Here is a 24,091-nt window from a genome sequence, read left to right on the forward strand (position 1 = left end):
GAGGTGGGAGTGCGATAGGAAAAGAGTGGAGTAAGGAGACTGGATAGCTGCAGATGCTTTGAGAAACAGGAGGCGAAAATAATGCGGAAAAAGGGTTGTCATGTATAACAGTAGTTGTTAAATAAAGTATATATTAAAACCTCCATTTGCTCAAGCCAACAGAATGACCTGCAGAACGGACAGAGTAAATGGCTGTTAACCTCTTGTGAACAGCCAATTTGTCATATGCCCTTTGTTAGAACAAATGTGAAAGAGAAAAAGGAAATAGAGCAATTATTTGAGAAAGTAAATTTTCCCCAAGCAAAGAGAAGCAGGAAAATGTATTTATGGTTTTAAGTCGTCATGAAGTTAACCCCAATTCTGAATCTGTCCATCTGTGATTTTGCACTATTAAGAGATAAAATGTAGCCAACTAAACAGACAGTCAGATTTATGTGTGGTTTTTAATTCATTATACTCAACTGCTGTGGAACAAATCAGGCGTAGCCACAATAATAACCATCAACATTTTTCCTACTGAGATCACTAACTGGCCCTATATTACACAGTTATTGTTGGATCTTCTAATATTTTGCAACAGTTGAAAGATGTCCTTGTGCTATGTGAGTCCTAAAATTGTTAACCTCGGAGTTTTGCTTTCACTGCCTCAAGCCCTGGCGTTACTCCTCAGTGTGAATCTGTTGTGTAAGTGCATTGCCCTTACAGTCATGTCATTTTCACAACTCCTGTGTGATCATAGTGATTGTTTTAGAAGAACACACTCACCAAAACTCTCTTTTTCTGGACTTAAAATTGAAGAAGTTCCACTACTATACTAATTATTCCAAAACTAAACATTACCCCCCCCCCCACACACACACACACACACACACACACACACACACTCACACTCAAAAACTTTATTAACTTAGGGCTAGATCCACAAAGGGGCTTAGGTGCTTAAACAACCCTCCCCCACCCAGCCCCCGAACCCTGTAGGTAACTGAACTCACTTGGCACCTACACGGTTCCCATTCTGGAGAACTATCAACCTACTTCTTAGAGAAAATGTCATGAATTTGAATCTCTCCCCCAGAATATCAGAAACCATACAATGGATTTAGGCTTGATAACACAATACTTTCCCTCTCTGAATGTGACCTATTCATATAACAGATAATTCTAGAAAAATTGCAGAAAAACTGAGCCATCACCTGCCACTTTGAACTATGCATCTCTTAGGCCTGGCCTGCACTAGGAATGGATATTGGTAAGCTAAGTATCTCAAGGGTGTGAAAATTTTACAATTGAGAAATGTAGCTTTACTGACCTATTTCCCGGTGTAGCCAGGACTAGGTCAATGGAAGAATTCTTCCGTGGACCCAGCTACCATCTCTCGGGGAGGTGGATTACCTAGGCTGATGGGAGAATCTCTCCCGTCAGTGTAGGTAGTGTCTTCACTGAAGTGCTACAATGGTATACCTGCGTTGCTGTAGCATTTTAAATGTAAATATACACTTAGCTAGTGAGTCAAAAGCACCTTGGACCTTTGCTAACTGAAATGACGACATCTACCACCACCTCTAACACAGCAAAAAAATGGGTCTCTCTCAGGCCTAATAAACATTTTCATTACACACTTCACTTTGTCACAGCGGCCATGCTTAAAAACTTGTCAGTTTCATTAGCTAAATTAACACAAAATTGAGCAGGTTTTCCGTTTATTATTTATAGGCACTGCCTAAAACAAATACTAGATTGAAATTAATTATGAAGCAAAACTAATGTTTTTAAGTGCAACAAGTTTCCTCCCTTCTTCTTTCTGCCATATTAATAAATGTAAACCTCAATTTTTCTTAGGCATAAAAAAGCAGCTTCACTCATACAGTATCATTATGCAGACGGAGACAAAAATATAGTGCATCAAAAATAGCACAAGATGAAACAAAAATTTCACATTGATAAAAGCCCAATCATATTCCAGAAGTTTAAGTTCTGCTTTAAAAAACAAACAAGCAAACTTGGTAAGATATTAGAAACTTTTCCAACTGACAACTTACCTTTCCAGGAATTTATAGGAAGTACACCCAGAATAGAAAGCCAGACAAAAACAACCCAGAATCAAATAATGTGCTGTAGCCGGCTTCATTTTATTTACCATATATCTACAAAGAGAAAAAGAAACCTGTAAAAATTACCAGTCAGATGTTTAGTCAGAAATAAAAACTTAACCAACCTGCAGACACTACAGAAGCAACAGAAGTTATTATCAATGCTATGTGAAATTTAAAACAGAACCTATTTTAACACATGAATATACAGTATCTTTTGAAAGTTGTACATGATTTTTTGTTTAAAGTATGAAATTTCATATTTCACTCGAATCCGGGCTGAAACCACTGGCTTCTCTCTTACTTGCACAGCACATTATACCATTGGAAAGCTGGCCCCTGAGATATATTGAGAGCTGAACCATAGTATTTATATGTAAATAAGCTTTATGTTGCATAAACTTACATTACTGTTGAGTTCAAATGCACAAAGTGATTAAATTTAGGAAACCTCAAATTTAAACACCAATATTCTATTTGGCCCATCCAAGCTGAACCTTCATGAAAACTCATTGGGACTAAAGTTTCAGTTATTTTCTATGGGTGAAATTCCCACCTATGTAGAAGGCCTACGTTCTACTTAATAATAGTTAAACCTTATTATGAGGGCTGAAGTGGAAGTGGCATTGAAGTGGTTTATAATGTTTTGCTGGCCCTTTGCACAGGGTGGAGTTTCACCTTGAGTGCTTATTAAGGGGATACCATCAAGTTAGAACTCACATCTATCTGAAAGTGAGATTGTAAAAAGTAACACCCAAGATAACTAGAACTTAAAGAGTTCCACACACAGTTCAAGTAAGATCAAAGGCATAGGGAGGGCCTGATTTTTAAAGCAGACTTTCTCTTTTGTATCCACAATGCATTGCCAGGAAAAGATTTGAATGAATTACAGGTACAAAGTTGTGGGAACAATTAATTCCAAGTGGAAAATTGCGCTTGCCAAAATGGAAAACTAGTTTAAAAATCTGGTCCTGAAAGTTTGGAGCTAGAGAACAGAGAGATATTTCATGATTTCTTGGAAAAGTGTGATCCTACTGCTAATCAATTTTTTTTTTCCAGATTTCAACTTTTCTACAAGTTTTCAATCAAAATTTTGAATTGAAAAAATAAGATAATTTTGATGTAGTTTTCCCACCATTTCCCCATCAGCACTGTAACACGTTGTGCTGGTGAGAAACTCAAATTTCATTTCCTAGTTACAGTCATCTGACTTAGATCAGTGAAACAAAGCTTAATATCATGTCACCTGACAGAGGCCAGTCTGCAACTCCAGTGGTTCCAGCTTCTTCCCATACAACCAAGTTCCTGACCAGCAAAATCTGTTCTGTTTTGGGGAAACTGCTTGTGTCAGCTGCAGATCAACCCACTGAGAGCAAAAAAAGGTGATTCAAGAGAAATGAGCCTCGCTGGAGATGAGACGTGTCAGAACCATTACAAAAAGAAATTGGGGGCAAAACATAATGACCTAATTACTTCCATGAACCTCCCTATTATCAAATTCCTATTACACAGATCGGTATAGTGCAAGGTGGTTTAAACAACAAAACTGTAGTTTTCTAGACAAAGTTGCAAGAAGCCATAAAGGTGATGCCTCTTTCTCTCCCTGGATGAGCAGAAAGGACATAACTCGTATCCTGGGTGGAAATTTCAAGTCTTTGCCAAGAAGAGAACCAGGCACCATTGCCCAGCAGAAAGGGGGGGAGGGGGAAGAAGAGTGGAGATGCCGTTGTGTTCAATCTGCTGGTCTGCTTCCCAAAGCCAAAACACCTGACTGAGAGAGACTGTAAGCTGGACTGTCATTGGCTAGCTAGAGTGCCCCCTTGCTTTGTATCAGCTAAAATCCTGTCTATCCTGAGCATTCTATTAACTCTGTCTTTTAAAGTCCTATCCTAGGAAGACCACTGTGAAAGCTGGAAAAAGAATAAGACCATAGCTGTCATAATCCCTACAGTGAATCACCTGAATGAACTTTATCAGTCCAGAGAAAGACAACTGAGAAGCTGAGCTTCACCGCAGTTCTAACTGAAAACCAGCAAAATTACTTTTATAAAAACACAATGTATTGTTTACCCAACGATGACTTGGTTATGGCTAGACTATGTGCTTCTCCGAAAGCATAAACCTGAGTTAAAACCCTCTGAATGACTAAAATGTATAACGTGCACTTGTATTTCACGAACACGTTTAGTTTAGTTATACTGAATCACTAACTCAATAGAAAGCACTGATGCTGGAGAAACTCATTACACTAACTAAGCTTCATACTATTTAGAACAGGAAACTATGCTTCCCTAAAGCAAAAATTAGCTGTGCAAAACCCAGAGTGTTTCTGAGAGCTCAGTCTAAAAATCATACAGATTTTGTGATCAAGAGAATTGACAGCTTCTTAAAAGAGGAAAAAGCTTTGAATTGGCTTGCAAGCTGAAGATTTTACCACTATTTCAGCAGTTGTTTAAACTAAGGCAAGAGTTTTCAGCGTTGGTGAAATTCCAGAGAAATTACAAAAGCTTCCAGATAATTACCTGCATATTATATTTGATATTTAATATTTAATAATTTGATAATCTTGTGTGTGTGTTTGTGGTAAAGCTTGTCTATGAGTGTCACCTGGATAAAACAATTCTAAACTGAAATTACATTATTTGGTAATTAAGAAGCTTCTCTAAATTTTTTTTAAGTTCCACTTAGAATTGTTTAGTTGAAATGACATCAATAGTCCCTTAAGGATCTATATTTATCTGCCAATGGAGTTATCTCAAATCAAGTTTAAAGAACCATAGTTTCACGTTGATACCAAAAATCACCTGCCCAGACTAGTGTAAAACTAGGGAAGACTGCCTTTGAAACAAGATTATGTTAAAACTGTGAATTAATTGATCTGCTTTATTATCTCATGAAAAGCATAACGTTTCATGTTGAGTTCAATTTTGATGTTGTAAACGCTATCATTTAACCACGTTTAGTTTGCTGTGATTTCTTATTTGCTTTAAAAGAGAGGTTGGCTTATAAAACTCAAATTTATAATAATTCTCCAGTTTGTACTTCAATTAAGGAACACAGATCCAAAGAATGCTGAGAAACCGAGTAGCGATAACTGCTTAAATAATTTAATTAACTAATGTGTGTTTTATAACTTTTCTCACAACATACTATACATGGAAATGAACTCCTGCAATGATGGCCAAAGGGGAAAACTATGGCAGTCACCCTTACATATGAATGTGCAAAAATGGACACTAAGCTTCAGGTGAAAAGGAGTACCTGTGGCACCTTAGAGACTAACAAATTTATTTGAGCATAAGCTTTCGTGAGCTACAGCTCACTTCATCGGATGCATGCAGTGGAAAATACAGTGGGGAGATTTATATACACAGAGAACATGAAACAACGGGTGTTATCATACACATTGTAAGGAGAGTGATCACTTAAGATGAGCTAATACCACCAGCAGGAGAGCGGGGTGGGTGGGGGAAGAAAACCTTTTGTAGTGATAATCAAGGTGGGCCATTTCCAGGAGTTGACAAGAACGTCTGAGGAACGGGGGGGGGGGGGGGGGGAATGAAATAAACATGGGGAAATAGTTTTAACTTTGTGTAATGACCCATCCACTTCCAGTCTCTATTCAAGCCTAAGTTAATTGTATCCAGTTTGCAAATTAATTCCAATTCAGCAGTCTCTCTTTGGAGTCTGTTTTTGAAAGAATAAATGGACACAAATCAGATGTCAAGAATTATAACATTCATAAACCAGTTGGAGAACACTTCAATCTCTCTGGTCACTCGATTACAGACCTAAAAGTCGCATTACAACAACAAAAAGACTTCAAAAACAGACTCCAACGAGAGACTGCTGAATTGGAATTAATTTGCAAACTGGATACAATTAACTTAGGCTTGAATAGAGACTGGGAGTGGATGGGTCATTACACAAAGTAAAACTATTTCCCCATGTTTATTCCCCCTCCCCCCCCCCCCCCATTCCTCAGATGTTCTTGTCAACTGCTGGAAATGGCCCACCTTGATTATCACTACAGAAGGTTTTCTCCCCCCCCCCCACCCCGCTCTCCTGCTGGTATTAGCTCATCTTAAGTGATCACTCTCCTTATAGCGTGTATGGTAACACCCGTTGTTTCATGTTCTCTGTGTATATAAATCTCCCCACTGTATTTTCCACTGCATGCATCCGATGAAGTGAACTGTAGCTCACGAAAGCTTATGCTCAAATAAATTTGTTAGTCTCTAAGGTGCCACAAGTCCTCCTTTTCTTTTTGCGGATACAGACTAACACGGCTGCTACTCTGAAACCTAAGCTTCAGGTGCCATCTCAAGCAAGACAGCACATACTTCCTCCAATGCAAAGCAGTAGGGGGCCTCATCCAAAAATCTGATCAACACACATTAAATTCTGATAACAATGCTTTTTAGCTTCAGCAACATTAAGTCTCCACAACAGTGGAGCAAACAACCCTTTCCAAGTCTGAATAATACTTAAATAACTAGAAAAAAATTATACAACAGATCATTACAATGGGCTAGACTGCTTCCAGGGGCCTAAATAAAACCTGCTCACTAGCAGCCAACTGTACCACAGTAAAACACAGAAAAGGCAGACAGACTATCACCCCATACAGACTGCGCGAAATGGAGGAAGGGTGGTTTTATAGTTAGGGCATAAGCCAGCCAATGAGGCAATCTACATTCTGTTCCCATCTGTACCATTCACTTCCAGTGGGACCTTGAGCTAGTCTGTGCCTCCATTTCCTCAGCTAGGGAGTAATACTACACACCTCCAGAAGTGTTGCAAGGTTTAATTCACTGTTATTTGTGAGGTGTTCATACCATGGGGACAATGTATAAATATCTTATTAAATAACACTGAAATTGCTAAGTACACAGCACCATGGAGACACAAACAGGTATGACTGTGTATGTAATGTGACAGAAGGGAGATATAAAATATCTTTCGATTTCTACTCCCCTGTCTAATTTATCAAGGAGTTGTTGAAAGATATTCCTTCAAACTACCAGACATAACACTTTTCATCAAAAAGAGAGGAAGAAAAGAATTATGCAGCACTTCTGGTAGACAGCATTACACTGGGGCTCTCTATACTCCCCCTGAGAACAAATCAGAGGGCAGGGCAAGGTTAAGGTGTAGGTTTTGACCTACAGAAGTACTTTATGGAGTCCTAGTTACCTGCCACCCCAGTCTTGCAAAACTACACATGGTAAACCTAACTTTATGCATGTGAATTATCCTACTGAAGCCAGTGGGGCAACTCACATGTGTAAAGTTAAGCCCATGTATGACTGCAGGATCCAGTTCAGAGAGATTACTTTCTCTGCAATGATTTCACTCATCACAATACAATTGCATATGAGTTCCTGTTTCAAACAGGTAGAAACTTGGGGTGAGATAGTCTCAATGTAAGGGTCCTTAGTAGGGCCGTCAAGTGATTTTAAAAAATTGTGATTAATCGTGATTAAAAAAATTGAATGATTATTACACTGTTAAACAATAACAGAATACCAATTTAAATATTTTTGGATGTTTTCTACATTTTCAAATATATTGATTTCAATTACAAACACAGAATACAAAATAGACAGTACTCACTTTATATTTTTTTATTACAAGTATTTGCACTGTAAAAAAGACCAAAAGAAATTGTATTTTTCAGTTTACCTAATACAAGTACTGTAGTGCAATCTCTTTATAATGAAAGTTGAATGCACAAATTTAGAATTATGTAAAAAAACTGCATTAAAAATAAAAATAAAACTTTAGAGCCTGCAAGTCCACTCAGTCCTACTTCTTGTTCAGCCAATCACTCAGACAAACAAGTTTGTTAACATTTGCAGGAGATAATGCTGCCCGCTTCTTGTTTACAATGTTACCTGAAAGTGAGAACAGACATTCTAATTGCACTGTTGGAGCCAGCATCGCAAGGTATTTACATGCCAGATGTGCTAAAGATTCATATATCCCTTCATGCTTCAACTACCATTCCCAGGGACATATATCCATGCTGATGACGGGTTCTGCTAGATAACAATCCAAAGCAGAGCAGACCAATGCATGTTCATTTTCATTATCTGAGTCAGATGCCACCAGGAGAAGGCTGATTTTCTTTTTTGGTGGTTCGGGTTCTGTAGTTTCCACATCAGAGTGTTGTTCTTTTAAGACTTCTGAAAGCATTGCTCCACACCTCGTCCCTCTCAAATTTTGGAAGGCACTTCAGATTCTTAAACCTTGGCTCAAGTTCTGAAGCTATCTTAGAAATCTCACATTGGTACCTTCTTTGCAGTTTGTAAAATCTGCAGTGAAAGTGTTCTTAAAATGAACAACATGCTGGGTCATCATCCGAGACTGCTATAATAGGAAATATATAGCAGAATGGGGGTAAAACAGAGCAGGGGACATACAATTCTACCCCAAAAAGTTCAGTCACAAATTTAATTAATGCATAATTCTTTTAACTAGCATCATCAGCATGGAAGCATGTCCTCTGGAATGGTGGCCGAAGCATGAAGGGGCATAAGAATGATTAGCATATCTGGCACGTAAATCCCTTGCAATGACAACTACAAAAGTGCCATGCAAATGCCTGTTCTCACTTTCTGGTGACATTGTAAATAAGAAAAGAGCAGCATTATCTCCTGTAAATGTAAACAAACTTGTTTGTCTTAGTGATTGGCTGAACAAGAAGTAGGACTGAATGGACTTGTAGGCTCTGAAGTTTTACGTTGTTTTGTTTTTGAGTGAAGTTATGTAACAAAAAAAACCTACATTTGTAAATTACACTTTCACAACAAAGAGATTGCACTACAGTACTTGTCTGAGGTGAATTGAAAAAATACTATTTGTTTTGTTTATCATGTTTACAGTGCAAATATTTGTAATAAAAAATATACATTTTGATTTCAATTACAGCACAGAATACAATATATATGAAAATATAGAAAAACATCCAAAATATTTAAAACATTTCAATTGGTATTCCACTGTTTAACAGTGTGATTAAAACTGCAATTAATTTTTTTATCTCAATTAATATTATGAGTTAACTGCAATTAATCGAGAGCCCTAGTCCTTAGCTCTGGAATTGACTCCCCCACACACCAAGTCTGGATCTGTTGACCTTCAGGGCCACTTAATTAATTTGCAAGAGTATCCAGAGAGTGTTGTCTTGCTCTGTACTAGTTGCTACGATAACACTCAGGAGAACACAATCCCCGACCCCCCTTTGCAGGTTTTATTAACTAACTAAATTTATAACCAGAGATCACATCTGTTCTTCAAGGGTTCCTCTGAGGGGAAGGATTGAATGGGGGGACTCTTTGGCTGGACTAAGAATTAGGAGATTTTTTTTTTTTGGTCGTTGGCCCATTAGCCATATTTTTGTGTGTGTTAAATTTGGCGGGGCACGTTGAAAGCTGCATAATCCCAGGAGAAAGGAAAGGGATGGGACATTTTGCATCGTGCTGCAACTTGCTACCAAATCAGAGAGGGGCAACACTGGCAAATTGATTAGAGCCCAGACAACAAACCAGGCAGCTGCTCAGTACACTGCAGCCAGCTGTCACAGGCACCCGGGCGAGCAGCTGTGCGTGGCTAGCCACACCAACAAAGCTTCGATTTTGGGAGCGCCGGGGTGACACTGGCGGGTGCCGCTCTAGCTGCGCAGCTCCCAGGAACAGCAGGCACCAGGCATCCAGCCTCAGCTCCCCCTCCCGCCGCCGCCACCCACAGCGGAGAGGCGCGAACCCAGCCACGCGCACCCCTTACCTGGCCCTTTGCTAACGCAGAGCCAGGGTCTCGCTCAGGCAGCAGCCGCCTCGCTTCAGCGCAGGAGGCCACTTCCGTCAACAGCTCCGCGCAGAGCCGGCATTAAACCCCGCCCCGACAGGGCGGAGTCCCGGCCCCTGCGCTGCCCTTCCGCCCTTTCAGCCAGGGCGGGTGAGCCGCGGACACGCGAGGCACCATTGGGTGCAGTGGGGTCCCATGGGCGGGGGCTACCTCTTGGGAGCGTTAAGCAACGTGTTAGAAAGAGGCCGGGGTCCTCAAAGGGAGTTAGGCACCCAGCAGTTCCCATTGACATTCAGTGGGGTTTGGAGTCGGCGAACACTTCAATCTCTCTGGTCACTCGATTACAGACCTAAAAGTGGCAATTCTTCAACAAAAAAACTTCAAAAACAGACTCCAGTGAGAGACTGCTGAATTGGAATTAATTTGCAAATTGGATACAATTAACTTAGGCTCAAATAGAGACTGGGAGTGGATGGGTCATTACAAAAAGTAAAACTATTTCTCCATGTTTATCCCCCCCCCCCCCCACTGCTCCTCGGACGTTCTTGTCAACTGCTGGAAATGGCCCACCTTGATAATCACTACAAAAGGTCGTCCCCCCTCCCCCCTGCTCTCCTGGTAGTAATAGCTCACCTTAGCTGATCACTCTCTTGTTACAGTGTGTATGGTAACACCCATTGTTTCAAGTTCTCTGTGTATATAAATTTCCCCACTGTATTTTTCACTGAATGCGTCCGATGAAGTGAGCTATAGCTCACAAAAGCTTATGCTCAAATAAACGTGTTAGTCTCTAAGGTGCCACAAGTCCTCCTTTTCTTTTTAGTGGGGTTTGGGTGTCCAGCTTCTTCCTTGGCAAATCTCAGCCTGCACCTTCCTGTATCTCGCAGAATTAGGTACAGTCTGCCTAGGCTAAGGCTTCACAATGTGTTTGTATTACCCTAATGCACCATTCCCCGAGTTCACACACCCCACCTTTCCACTAGCACCCACGAGCTGAGGCTCACTTATGTTGTTGGAGACACTTTCGTTGTGCGCTAAGATGGCATTCTTTTCAAAAGCTCTCCTGAGAAGGATTTTGCTGTGTGGGTTAGATGGGACATTTGAAGATTGCATTCATATATCTATCTTACCTCCCTCATTCAAGATGACACAGCTTGACAGCCCTGTGCATATATATGCATATATCTGCTTGTATCCATGCACCAAACAACAGAGGGATCCAATGTGTCTGTTATAAACTAAAGCATGAAAATAAAGTGTAAAGAGGTGTAGGGAGTTGAGCACCGAAACACAGAACAAAATCCACTCCTCTTGAAACTACCTTCACAAAAGTTACTGATGACCTCTTCCTATCCAAATCTTGAGAATCTCTTCTCCAGACTCAGGCCATGATGCAAAATGACCTATTTGCCCATGTTTCCCTCTGGAGCCCCACGGCTATCTCCATTACTCACCTCCCAACTTTTCGGGGTTCCACCATTTAGGTCAGCTGCCCTTATTGTAGCTGTGATCTCGAGGGCAGTGATTCTCAACCAGGGATCCGGGGGTCCCTGGGGGGCCACGAGCAGGTTTCTGGGGGACCATCAAAATAAACTAGAGAGCAGGTCTGGCATTACACTCACTGAGGCCCAGGGCTGAAGCCAAAGCCTGGGCAACTTAGCTTCACGGGGTCCCCTGAGGCATGGAGCCCCAGGGCTTGCTACCCCCTAATCGCAGCACTGGCTTTTAATCTACTGGATATGGAGAAAAAAGAGTTGTTGTGGCAGAGGCGGGCCGTGGGGTTTTTATAGCATGTTGGAAGGGGGTTCAGAAAGAAAGAGGTTGAGAACCCCTGCTCTAGGGTATATGTAACTTGCTCCTGTTTTCAGGTCTACTGCTCCCCTTTTTTAATATCCATGCATAAGACACCCCCACATACTCCATTTTTGTAATACAGCTTTGTCGTTCTTTTAGTATTTCGGGTGTTCTATATTTTAATTATTGTTTATTATTTTGACTACATATTAATAATTTGTGAAATACAATGAGCTTTTTGGTGAGGCAGTGGGGGTGCTTTAAAATTATTTTATTAACTACACACAGTACTTAAATAGCAAATAATGTGCTATGGAGTACAGTAAGCATAGTAGAGGAACAAATGAGCGCTGAGACCTGAGTTCATGTATGGTTTGAGCTGTACTTCTTTCTTCTACAGTGCCATAAGGGAAGTTGCAAAAGATCACATTCATGTTCTGAGAAACCATCAGGAAAGAACCCAATGGAATGAACCACAAAATTTGTCACACATCACTTTGGTTAGGAGCTTTCTATCTGTTGTAATAAATCAGAAAAATATCCAACAATCAGTTATGTGTTTCCCCTTTGATACATGCAGCCTGAGTACTAAGCATGATTAATTTTTATTATATGGTTATGAATACACTGGGCCAAGTTTCAAATATCCTCTGTTAATACAAGTGCAAATTGTGGGTAGACTTATTTTCAATAAACTTGCTATTTAGGCTCTTGTTCAATGTTACATTCTCATTGTCTGGGTGAGATTTTGTGGTGATGTTACGCTCCTGTTTATGCATCTGCACCATGGGAGAGGGGAGGAGGCAAAAGTAGTTTTCTCCTCACCCTTGTATAGGAACACAGGAATTGTCATACTAGATACAAACAGAGGTCTATCTAGTTTAGTATTCTGCCCCTGCCAATGGTCAGTACAGGAAATTTCAGAGTTTAACAGTGGTAAAAACAGAAGTCTCTGGGAGCTCTGTAAATCCCACTAGTGGCATCACCAAGTATCCACATAAAAAAATCACGCCACCTCCAAAGAACTGAAATCCTTGTCTACTGTCCCAGAAGGACTGAATGGACATGGATAATGTCTCCAGGTCAACATTAAGGTACATTGATGAGATTCATAGATATTAAGGTCAGAAGGGACCATTATGATCATCTAGTCTGACCTCCTGCACAATGCAGGCCACAGAATCTCACCCACCCACTCCTGCGATAAACCTCTCACCCATGTCTGAGCTATTGAAGTCTTCAAATCATGGTTTAAAGACTTCAAGGAGCAGAGAATCCTCCAGCAAGTGACCCGTCCCATGCTACAGAGGAAGGCGAAAAACCTCCAGGGCCTCTTCCAATCTGCCCTGGAGGAAAATTCCTTCCCGACCCCAAATATGGCTATCAGCTGAACCCTGAGCATATGGGCAAGATTCACCAGCCAGATACCCAGTAAAGAATTCTCTGTAGTAACTCAGATCCCACCCCATCTGACATCCCATCACAGGCCATTGGGCCTATTTACCATGAATATTTAAAGATCAATTAATTGCCAAAATCATGTTATCCCATCATACCATCTCCTCCATAAACTTATCGAGTTTAATCTTAAAGCCAGATAGGTCTTTTGCCCCCACTGCTTCCCTTCGAAGGCTATTCCAAAATGAAGTGGGTTGTACTGCATTAATGGTGGAGGTTGCAAGATTTTTCTGCTGCTGTTCATGCCAAATCTGCCATGTACATTGGCCAAACCTGACAGTCTCTACGCAAAAGAATAAATGGACACAAATCAGACACCAAGAATTATAACATTCAAAAACCAGTCGGAGAACACTTCAATCTCTCTGGTCACTCGATCACAGACCTAAAAGTGGCAATTCTTCAACAAAAAAACTTCAAAAACAAACTCCAACGAGAGACTGCTGAATTGGAATTAATTTGCAAACTGGTCACCATTACATTAGGCTTGAATAAAGACTGGGAGTGGATGTGTCATTACACAAAGTAAAACTATTTCCCCATGTTTATTTCCCCCCACCACTGATCCTCATAAGTTCTTGTCAACTGCTGGAAATGGCCCACCCTGATTATCGCTACCAAAGGTTTTTTTTTTTCTCTCCTGCTGGTAATAGCTCACCTTACCTGATCACTCTCATTACAGTGTATATGGTAACACCCATTGTTTCATGTTCTCTGTGTATATAAAATCTCCCCACTGTATTTTCCACTGCATGCATCCAATGAAGTGAGCTGTAGCTCACGAAAGCTTATGCTCAGATAAATTTGTTAGTCTCTAAGGTGCCACAAGTACTCCTTTTCTTTTTGCGGACACAGAGTAACACGGCTGCTACTCTGAAACCTGTCAGTAGATAGTGGGTTTTTCTCCCCAGGGAAGCTTCAAAATGCCTGCCAAAGTACCTCTTAGGAAACCAACTTCGTACATATTGTCTCAAATCAATAACAGCAGTTAAATCAATCACCACATCTGATGCAAATGCTGAGCTCTATAATGAGGAATAAAGACAAGTTGCACTTTATTTCTGTGTGTTGCAATACATGATGTACTAAGGCAGGAAACTATATAGCTGTTAAAGTCCATTAATTCAATAATGTCAGCTTCTGTGGTAGAAGCCAACTTAAAAAATAAAAAGCTAAATACAAGATTGAGTTTGCTCGAGTAATCATTTCTGAAATGAAAAGTTTGTCCTTTTATTAATGCTGAGTGAGCTTACAGACAAGCATATCTGAAAACCCAGGAAACCAATCTCTGATGTAAATTGGTATAACTTCAGTTTAGCATTGAAACCTTTTCATTTGCTGCCTGAAATGTAAGGTTCTTCCTAATTCAAAATTATTTATTACTACTCTAGTTTTTAAACACACTATGCTTTTCAGAGGCTCTTGAATTTAGCATGCTTTTTCTTTTCTTTAGCATGAAATGCTGTTGTACTTTGATTACTGGTTTGTTTTTCCCCTTGGACTCCCACAGCTGTATTAACAATGTGAAGGATTTTTACTCCTTTGTTTCTCTGGCTCCTGAATAAAAATTTCTTTGCACTTACATAATGTTTGTTGGGACAAATTGATCCTCGGTGTAAGACAACTGAAAGCCATGTATTTGTACAATGCAGGAATTTCACTTATAATTTTTAAGTGATTTACACATATTAGCTAATTAACACTAACAAAATGTTATGAAAAAAGAAAAGGAGTACTTGTGGCACCTTAGCGACTAACCAATTTATTTGAGCATAAGCTTTCGTGAGCTACAGCTCACTGTGAGCTGTATCTCACGAAAGCTTATGCTCAAATAAATTGGTTAGTCGCTAAGGTGCCACAAGTACTCCTTTTCTTTTTGCGAATACAGACTAACACGGCTGCTACTCTGAAACCTGTCAAAATTTTATGACTTGGTGTGATATGACCCTTGTACTTTGTGATCATTATTCCAATGCAAATAGTCTACGTTGGCACATTTCCAGTTGGACACCCATGGAATGGGACTTTCTGTACCAGTTAACCAAAATCAATAAAAAGGTTTCCACTTCTGCTTGATTTTGCTTACCTCGTAGATGCCAGGCAGAATGGTAGCTAGTTATTAATTCTCAGTTATAACAGTGTATGACACTTAGGTTCACTAGGGGTCAGATTCTGCCACCCTTATTCAGCTTGAGTAGGACCTTACTCCATGAATAGCCCTATTGACTTCAACACAAGTAAGAGTGGGATAATCTGGTCCTATAAGTATTAAATGAGGTTTGTAATTACAGGGAAAGTCATCCTGGGATGACAAGAAATTAAAGAGTTTTAAACAGTAACTACATGACAAAAATATCTATGGGGAGGTTATGCAAACTCTTAGGAATCTTATAGAAATATTAGTTATGAATTCATAATAAGATGTTTTCCTTTAGAATCCATTGTCGCCTCTAACCTTTTTCATGGCATGGTAAAATGAATTTCAAAATGAATTTTCCCCCTAGTCTGAGACCTGGCTTTATTTTTATTTTTTTTTAATTATCAGGCCAAATTGAAATTCAGTGCCTGCAAATCCCCACAATCCCCACATTACAGACTTTTCAAGAAACTCAAATTATTAATTGTATAGGCTAGCCTTAGACTGCAAGCTCTTTGGGGTAGGGACTGTCTTTTTGTTCTGTGTTTCTACAGTGCCTAGCACAATTGGGTCCTAGTCCATAAGCGGGATTCCTAGGTGCTACCTAATACAAATAATAATAGTCACTTTCCCCCACTCCCTTCCATCTTTTGGCCAGAGTATCGGTCATCAGTATGACAGCAAAGTATTGAAATCCCAGCCCAAGTTAATATTTATTTATGGTATTGACTAAGGTTTGAGATGCCCACTGTCTTTTGGGCTATTCCTAGACATTAATTATGTCAAGTTCTCCTAATTCTTTTTCTTTTCTTTCTTTAATGGCAAAGCAGGCTTGACTGAATAGTCTATAGCCGCCAGCTATAATTCCTAGATACTTAGGAATACTTATACTCTCTCACTCTGCCCTGTGTCCTTCAGGGAATATAACACCACATAGTACTACCCCATTTCCCTGATAGTTTTACTAAACAACATAATGTAATTTTTGTTATCTTAAGACATTTCCCTTTCTTTATCAAAGCCCTTACATACCCACAAAAGGTGATCAAGTGTTTCTTTCATTTTGCAGAACACACATAGTCCATCTCTGTGTCTATTTATTTGAAAACAGTTTTTGTTTAAGCCACAATGGCCAATTCATGCTCAAAACAAAATCACTTCATTTTTTCCAGCCAGGCCCTGACATATGTCACTATCCTCAACTCAAGGGCACAATTCAAAAAACCTTCTTCCTCTTTTTTCATTAATCCAGATTCTTTACCATTCCTCTTTTACATTTTTCTGTCTAGGCTTGGAAATTTGTGTTTATTCAAGGATATTCTTTGTCAATCTTTCCATTCCTTACAGTGTTTTTAGCTGCTCTGTCCACCATTTCATTTCCTGTTATCCCAATCTGCACTGGGATCCAAGATAATGCTACATGTATCCCAATCTATACTAACTCTGCTATTAGAAATATAATTGCGCTGATTAAATCACTTCTATATATTGAGATGCTTTTTTAATCACCGTGAGACCTGAGACTGAATCCAAAAAAATGACTGCTGCTGCTGGGAGTACATCCCAAATCCAATGTGGTGCTAGCATTATTGCTACCAGTTAGGCAGTCATAACAGCTACAAAATCAGTCACTCTTTTAGATATATTCATTTGAAATTTTGGTATACGATATGCTGCTCCTATTCTTTCTGCTTTTTCTTTTTCAGGCCCATCTGTATGTATTTGACAAAAACTGACTCCACTTTTCATCTATATATTGGTATACTTCATTTTAAATACCTACTGTCTCTTTTTTATCCTTAAGGTTATAAAATAAATCTAAATCCATGTTTGGTTATCTGACTTTCCCATGACTAAAACTTTTGATGCCATTTAGCTTTTCCTTATCTTCCAACTTCTGCATTCACACTTTAACTTGAATGGCATGTGGAGTTCTAACATTATGTACTATAGTTTGCCCATCAAATTCCCAACAATCTTCATATATTTGTTAGGTACTTTCCTCAACACAATTCCCATTAACTTTGGACCAGGAAGTTCGATCCAATTGTTTCATTCATAATATAACTGGCATTTCACTAGATGCTATCTGTAGCATCCATGTAATGTTGTAACAAATGCCCTGAACACACAATTTTTAGTGCCGGGGCCTGTATTAAATCTAATTTTTCAAGTTCTGGTTCTGATGCTGACCCAAAAGCTGGGAAGCCATAGTCAATAACCAGTCTGATTCAGGCTCTCTATACCATCAGTAGTGTTTTCTTATCTGCCCCACAATTATTCCCAGAAAGACTTTTAAGAAGGTTATTCCTTCCTGTATGTTTATCTTTAACATAGTCTATACGATCTTTCCAAAGTAATTTAGTATCAAATATTACCTCTAAGAATGTAAACCTTTTAACTATATATATTTGTCCTCCATACAGATACAGTTTACATTCCTTTGTAATTTTCCTTTTTGTACAGATCAGTCCTTTGATTTTGACAATGGAAAACTTGAAACTCCATGCATTTCCCCAGTCAGAGGTCTCGCCTAACGTTTTAATGATTCTCTTTTCTGCCACCCCAGTATTCCTGCTCCCAACCCACAGAGCACAATCATCTGTGTACAGAGTGACACCTACCTCAACATTTACTTGTTTTGGGAGATCATTTATCATAATATTAAATAAGGTCAGGCTGATAACAATTCCCTGCAATGTACCATTTTTAATACTATATATAGTTGACATAACTTTCCCAACTCTGACCTACATGGTCCTTTTACACAGAAAGTCTCTAATCCATTCATATATTCTTCCCCTTATCCCTAGTGCACCTACTTTGTACGACAATCCTTCCCTCCATAGCATGCTATATGCCTTTGCAATATTTAGAAAGTCAGCTATCATGAAACCTTTGTTAAAGTAGGAAAAAATAAAAAATATGAGTCACAATGTGACCAATGGTGCATCTTCCCCTCCTAAAATCATTCTGCACCTTGTTTTCCAAATAGGCAACCAAACTTTACATTAACCATTCTCTTCATAATTTTACCCAAACAGGACATAAGGGCAATAGGTCTATAAGCATCTACTTTTGTGGATAGTCTGGTTTTTGTACTGGAATTACTACTGTATGTTTCCACCCTCCTGGTATCGCTCCTTTTCCCCATATAATATTATATAATTCCAAGAGAATTCTCAAATTGGTTTGAGAGAGATATTTAAATATTATGTTGCATATATTATGTTTACCTGGAAATGTATTCTTGCTGATATCAATATCTTTCTCAAGTTCCTGCACACAAAACCATTCATTCAGTACAGTATCTTCATATTTACCCCACCTACATAATAGCTTATGATTCTGTTCAATGAATTGTCTTTTAATTTGGTGAAAAACTGCACTTTGATTTTCATCATTATTAACCCCTTGGAAAATCTGTGCTAAAACTTCTGCTTTCTCATTATCAGAACTTATTTTATCAGTCCAGATAAGACCTGAGAGGTGACTATGCTTAGTTTACATTTTATTCATTCTTCTATTTTGCCGGTACATTTCTGATGTCTTGGTACCTTTATTTATCCACCCACAGTATTTCCTCTAACTCTCTTTGTTTTTGTTTTTTTAATAATTCTTTGTGCGACTGCCTTACTTCTTTTATACTTTGTTAGATCTTTACTATTCATTGTATTTTTTGCTTTTTATAGGCTTCATTCCTTTCTATAATTGCCAGTTTGCAGTCCTCTTTCCACCATGGAAGTGAGTTTTTAGTTTTGGGGTACTTCAATATCTTAGGTATGGCTACTGTAGCTGTTTCTATTAATCTCTTTTTTATGTTGCCATTGAAATTCTCTATGTCATCATACACAATGAACATTCACAAATGCAGTACACTTACTTGTGAATAGAAAAGGAGTACCTGTGGCACATTTGTTAGTCTCTAAAGTGCCACAAGTACTCCTTTTCTTTTTTTGGATACAGACTAACACGGCTGCTACTCTGTTACTTGTAAATAGTGTCTAATTAGCTTTCTTAAAATTCCAGGTGGGTAATTTTCTATTACCTTCAACCTTACCTTGGCCCTGAAAAGTAGTAAGGATAGGGATTTATTTTTCCTTATATATTTTTTTCCTTATATATTTCTCAACTGCATCCACTTGCAATGTCTGCTTTATAATTCCAAGGTCTAAGCAAGGAAAACTATCATCTGCTGCATTAAATCTAGTTGGGGTGCCACAGTTTAAAACCACTAAACGGTTTTCATCAATTAACTTTTCTAAGAATGTGCCATTGTTATCAGTTGTCTTACTGCCCCACAATTTATTATGATTATTTAGGTCACTGTATGGTCTTTTAGCACTCTTCACTATTTCCTGTAACTCCAGGGTTTCTAATTTCCGATATGGGCTATATATATTATAATTCCTTAAAGAAAGATTTCTCCTCTGCACTGTTTTGAAGACTTAAATTTGACTCAAATTGGTGCACAGAACTTGTGCCCACACTTTCCACATGGGTGAATTTTACCTAGTGAGCAGATCTATTGAGTAATCAGGTGCCATTTTTGCAGTCACTTTTCAGAGCAGAGCCACACTTAAGTTTCTGGGGGCAAGGACTGTTTCTTCTTATTACTGTAAAGTGTTGTTCATGTTTATGGCACTGCATAAATAATAAAACAATACTATAAAAATAATTTTGGCCCATGTAATATTTATTGCATCTCCTTTGATGATGTAACATGATTTCAGTAAAGATAGATGTATCTTAGCATATTTCAGATTAAAATGCCCTTAAATTTTGCACATCATAGACAACCTGAACCACTATGTTGACTGCCAGACTTAGTGCCAGACTATTAGAATGCTCTAGATGCGGGGTGTCTAGCTACATAAATTTATGGCATTTTGTAGGAGACAGAAGTGTGCACTGGATGTACAAATATCATAGATGCATTTGGGAGCAGGGTGCCATCATACAGAAATGAGTCTCACATTTTTAGTTGACTCAATTATATTCTAAATCTGCTGAAGTTACTGTAATTACTTTTGTCTCAGAATGAAAGGAACACTGGCTTGCTCTCCTTAATCTTGTAAAACGTCCATTGAAAGTCAGAGTAACAAGTACAGATTCAGGACCCAAGTCAGCTCCACATTATTGGATACCTGTGTGTTCAGTATCACTTATTTATAGAGAGTTTTATGATTGAAAGATGTGTACAAGATGATACAGAATTCATGGCTGACTGTGCAGTATGGTACACTGGCTAAACACATACTTTCATTTCTCCAGTTTTCCTTATTTGTAACTAATGTTTCACTTCTTTTTTCTCTTCTCATTTCGTCTAATTTTGAGCCATACATATTTGTAGAAATAGCTTATAAGAATGCAGACTTCAAGATTTTTCCAATTAAATATCTTAAACTTAATTTATTTTTTGGAATATTACCCTGATTATATTGATTTCCTTCATATTTGCATTTTTTTCTCATAGACTACATGGTAGAGGTTGTTATAAAACAGGTTCTATATACACACTTATTGATAAAATAGTTCTCTCATTTCTGCTTTTCTATTGTGATTCTCAGTCATTTTATTTTGTTGTGTGAATCTTTAGTATCCGATCTTTATGAGAAAACTACAGTGATTAGTTCTACCCAAGAAAGCACGCTAGATCTCTATTTTATATATTTAATAATTGGGGCAGTAAAAGGGTTTTAGCCCCATGAATTTGGGTTGGGCACTCTACTCATAAATGGTGAAGTGAGTAAATTATGCAGATTCAGGGCTATTCTAAACAAGTTCCAACAAAATCTTTACACCACACCACACCATCATAATGTATTCTGTATATGCTATATACGTTACAAAAAAAACGTATTGCAGAAATATTTGAGAGATTATAAAAAATGTATTTGGTCTTTTAATTTATGTCTCTGACAGTACTCCCAGGTGCCTTATTTACCATGAGTCCAACTGTGCAGGTCTCAGAAGGAATCATAAAAGCCTTTAAAAATAACCTACAAGAGTTTTTCTATTCCTGAAAAAGTTATTGAAGTCCAGTAGTGCAAGCCATTTCAGGGCTGGCAGTAAACAGTGAAGCTAGGATTCTTACCCCCTTCAGAAGTATAAAGTTCCCTTCTCTAGTCCTGCAACACATGATATATTTGACTTTGAAATTGTGACATTTTTATCGATTGAAAACCTATCACTGGCCTGAGATTTAATCTTGTCCACCTCAAGACAATGTAGTTTGAAGGGAAATTCCACACTTGTTTCAAATGAGGCTGATTTTTATTATTTGTATTATTGTAGTGCCTCTGGTCCCTAGCCCCATTGTACAAACACAGAACAAAATGTCAGTCCCTGGCCCAGAGAACTTAGAGTCTAAGCATGAGACCAGAGACAACAGATGATACAGTGCAGACAGGTGGGGAAGTACAAGGAAACAATGAGACAATACTGGACAGTATAATAAGCAGTGGTCTCAGCACAGCAGTGGCTAACCATTATCAAGATTTTTTGGAGGCATCATAGAGAAGTAGAGTTTTACGGGAGGTTTAGAAGATAATGAGGTAGCTTTGCGGATATTTACGAAGAGATACTCCCAAGAATAAGGAGCGGCATGGGAGAAAGCATGAAGTGCTTGTATGAGCATTGAATTGGGCAATGGAGGTTGGTATCATGGACTGATCAAAGGTGAGGGTCAACATCTCAACAGTACAAAAGATGTTAAGTAAGGTGGCTGTGGGGATAGGCTGTGAAGTGTATTGAAAGTGAAGACAAGTGATGCAGTAGAAAAGGAAGAGCCAGTGGAGAAATTCAAACAGAGAGAGCAACATGATCAAAGCAATGGGCTAGGAAAATGCTTTTTGCAGCAGCATTCTGAATGGGTATCAGTGGGGGCAAGGCTGAATGTGTCAAGGCCAGAGAAAAGGTTGTTACAGTAACAGGGGTGCAAGATGAATAGATAAGAGTTTTAGCTACATAGATGGATAGAAAAGGTCATATCTTAGAGATATTGCATAGAAAAGATCTGCAAGATTTAGACATGGACCTCTCTCTAGGTTATCATACCCAGGCTGAGTCGAAGATGATGACAAGGTTGTGGACCTGAGTGACAAGCAAGTTATTGGTGGTGTCCATAGTGATTGAGAAAGGAGGTAGTGCGGAGGATTTGTGGCAGAATATTGAGATCTGTTTCAGCCATGTTAAGCTTGAGGTGGTGGCTAGACATAGAGTTATGGAGTTTAAGGCCAGCAGGTACCATTAGATCATCTAATGTGACCCCCTGTATAGCACAGGCCACCTACACCCACTCAGCACCACATGCTAAACCCAACAACTGAAATGAGACCAAAGTATTACAGCCCACAGGAGATTAACTGTTATGTGCCACAGACTGAGAATAGGAGGGACCAAGGTACACCAGTGACCAAGGCCCCCCACCCAGGCAGGGAAATGTTTAAGTGACATATACCCTGATAATCCTAGCAAATGATCTGCAACCACATGCTGAAGAGGAACGTGAAAACCCCTTGTTACGCTCATGACTGAGAATGCCAACCTCAGGACAGACTGTTAAAAAGCATGGCAGACACCCCAGCTGGTGGTATGTTCTATAATTAGATTTCATCAACCCAGTAACAAACATGAACTTCCACAACAGTCTTATAATGGAGTCACAGACTGTCCCCTTCGATACTCTAGTCTAATTTGCCACCCAGGCAAGCTGGACTATGAGATAAAAGGTCACTAACACAAAAATCACAAAATATTTTGGTTACACCCAGTCCTAAGGGACCAGTCACTCACCCAGGTAGATTTGCATCCTTGATCTAACACTAAAGACAATGCTGGTAGCCAATTTTATGGTAAACTAATTAAAGGTTTATTAGTTAAGAAAAAGGAATGAGAGTTATTGAGAGGTTAAAGCAGGTAAAAATGTATGTACAGGTGTGTCAGTCTATAATTTCAAAATGTAGCAGAAATGTAGTAATCTGCCAGGTTCCCAAAAGTCTTTTAGGGCTACCCAGAGTAACTCTGGAGATCTCCATCTTCTTGCTCAGTTATTCTGCCCTTTTAGAATCCAAACAGTGCAGAGACAAAGAATTTTTCCTTGTGCCCATATTTATAGCTTCTTCTTCCCACACATGCCCCTTCTTCATGGGATGGCAGGGGAGGGGGAGAGAGGAGGAACGCACTTAAAGTCTCTGATTCTTGATCTTGAACAATGGCTCATTTGAGTTTAATGAACAGGATTTAACATCTTTTTGTTAGAGATCATCATTTGCATTACAGAAGGATTTTTCCCTGTTTGATGATTTACATAGTCACGGAGGTTTACAATGCAAAAGGTTGCTATCACTTTATAACATGAGGTATAGTTGGGTGAGAACAATATATGCAGCATCCTACAAGCATTTTATAAAACACTAAACACATTCTTATCATTTAACACCTCATATTTATTTTGATAATGCTACCATACAGGTAAGCAAGACTGGTTTCCAGCTATGCATTTGTAAGCGTTCAGTGAGGCCTTGGGCCCTGGCATGAGCTGGCATCTGGTGTGCCAGCATTATACCCCCAGTGGTCACTGCCAATCAGACTTAAGGGAAAATTCCTTCTCAACCCCATATATGGTGATCGGTTAGAAACAAGAGATGTTAGAGAGACAGCCTGAGATTTTAATTTAGATAGAAGACAACAGGTCTGGAAAGAGAGGTAGATGTGTTATCACCAAAGAGCTTGTAGTTGAATTTGTGTTGTGGATAAGATTACCCACAGATATGGTGTAGAGTAGCGATTCTCAAACTGG

At 39.0% G+C, this 24,091-nt stretch overlaps 1 protein-coding gene across 3 annotated transcripts in view; it reads right to left on the reverse strand.

The window, feature by feature from the left end:
* RNASET2 (ribonuclease T2) overlaps positions 1–9,989 on the reverse strand; it is a 36,410-nt gene extending 26,421 nt beyond the window's left edge. For all 3 annotated transcript variants that reach the window (XM_074948762.1, XM_074948761.1, XM_074948760.1), the window contains exons 1-2: positions 9,879–9,989; positions 2,040–2,144 (exon numbers count right to left, since the gene is read on the reverse strand). In XM_074948762.1, coding sequence (XP_074804863.1) covers positions 2,040–2,140 — 101 coding nt within the window. In that variant the 5' untranslated portion in view covers positions 2,141–2,144; positions 9,879–9,989. The remainder of the gene's footprint in view (positions 1–2,039; positions 2,145–9,878) is intronic.
* Between the last annotated feature and the right edge of the window lie 14,102 nt (positions 9,990–24,091).

The sequence above is a fragment of the Natator depressus genome, chromosome 3 (assembly GCF_965152275.1).
Source record: "Natator depressus isolate rNatDep1 chromosome 3, rNatDep2.hap1, whole genome shotgun sequence".
NCBI classification, from domain to species: Eukaryota; Metazoa; Chordata; order Testudines; family Cheloniidae; genus Natator; species Natator depressus.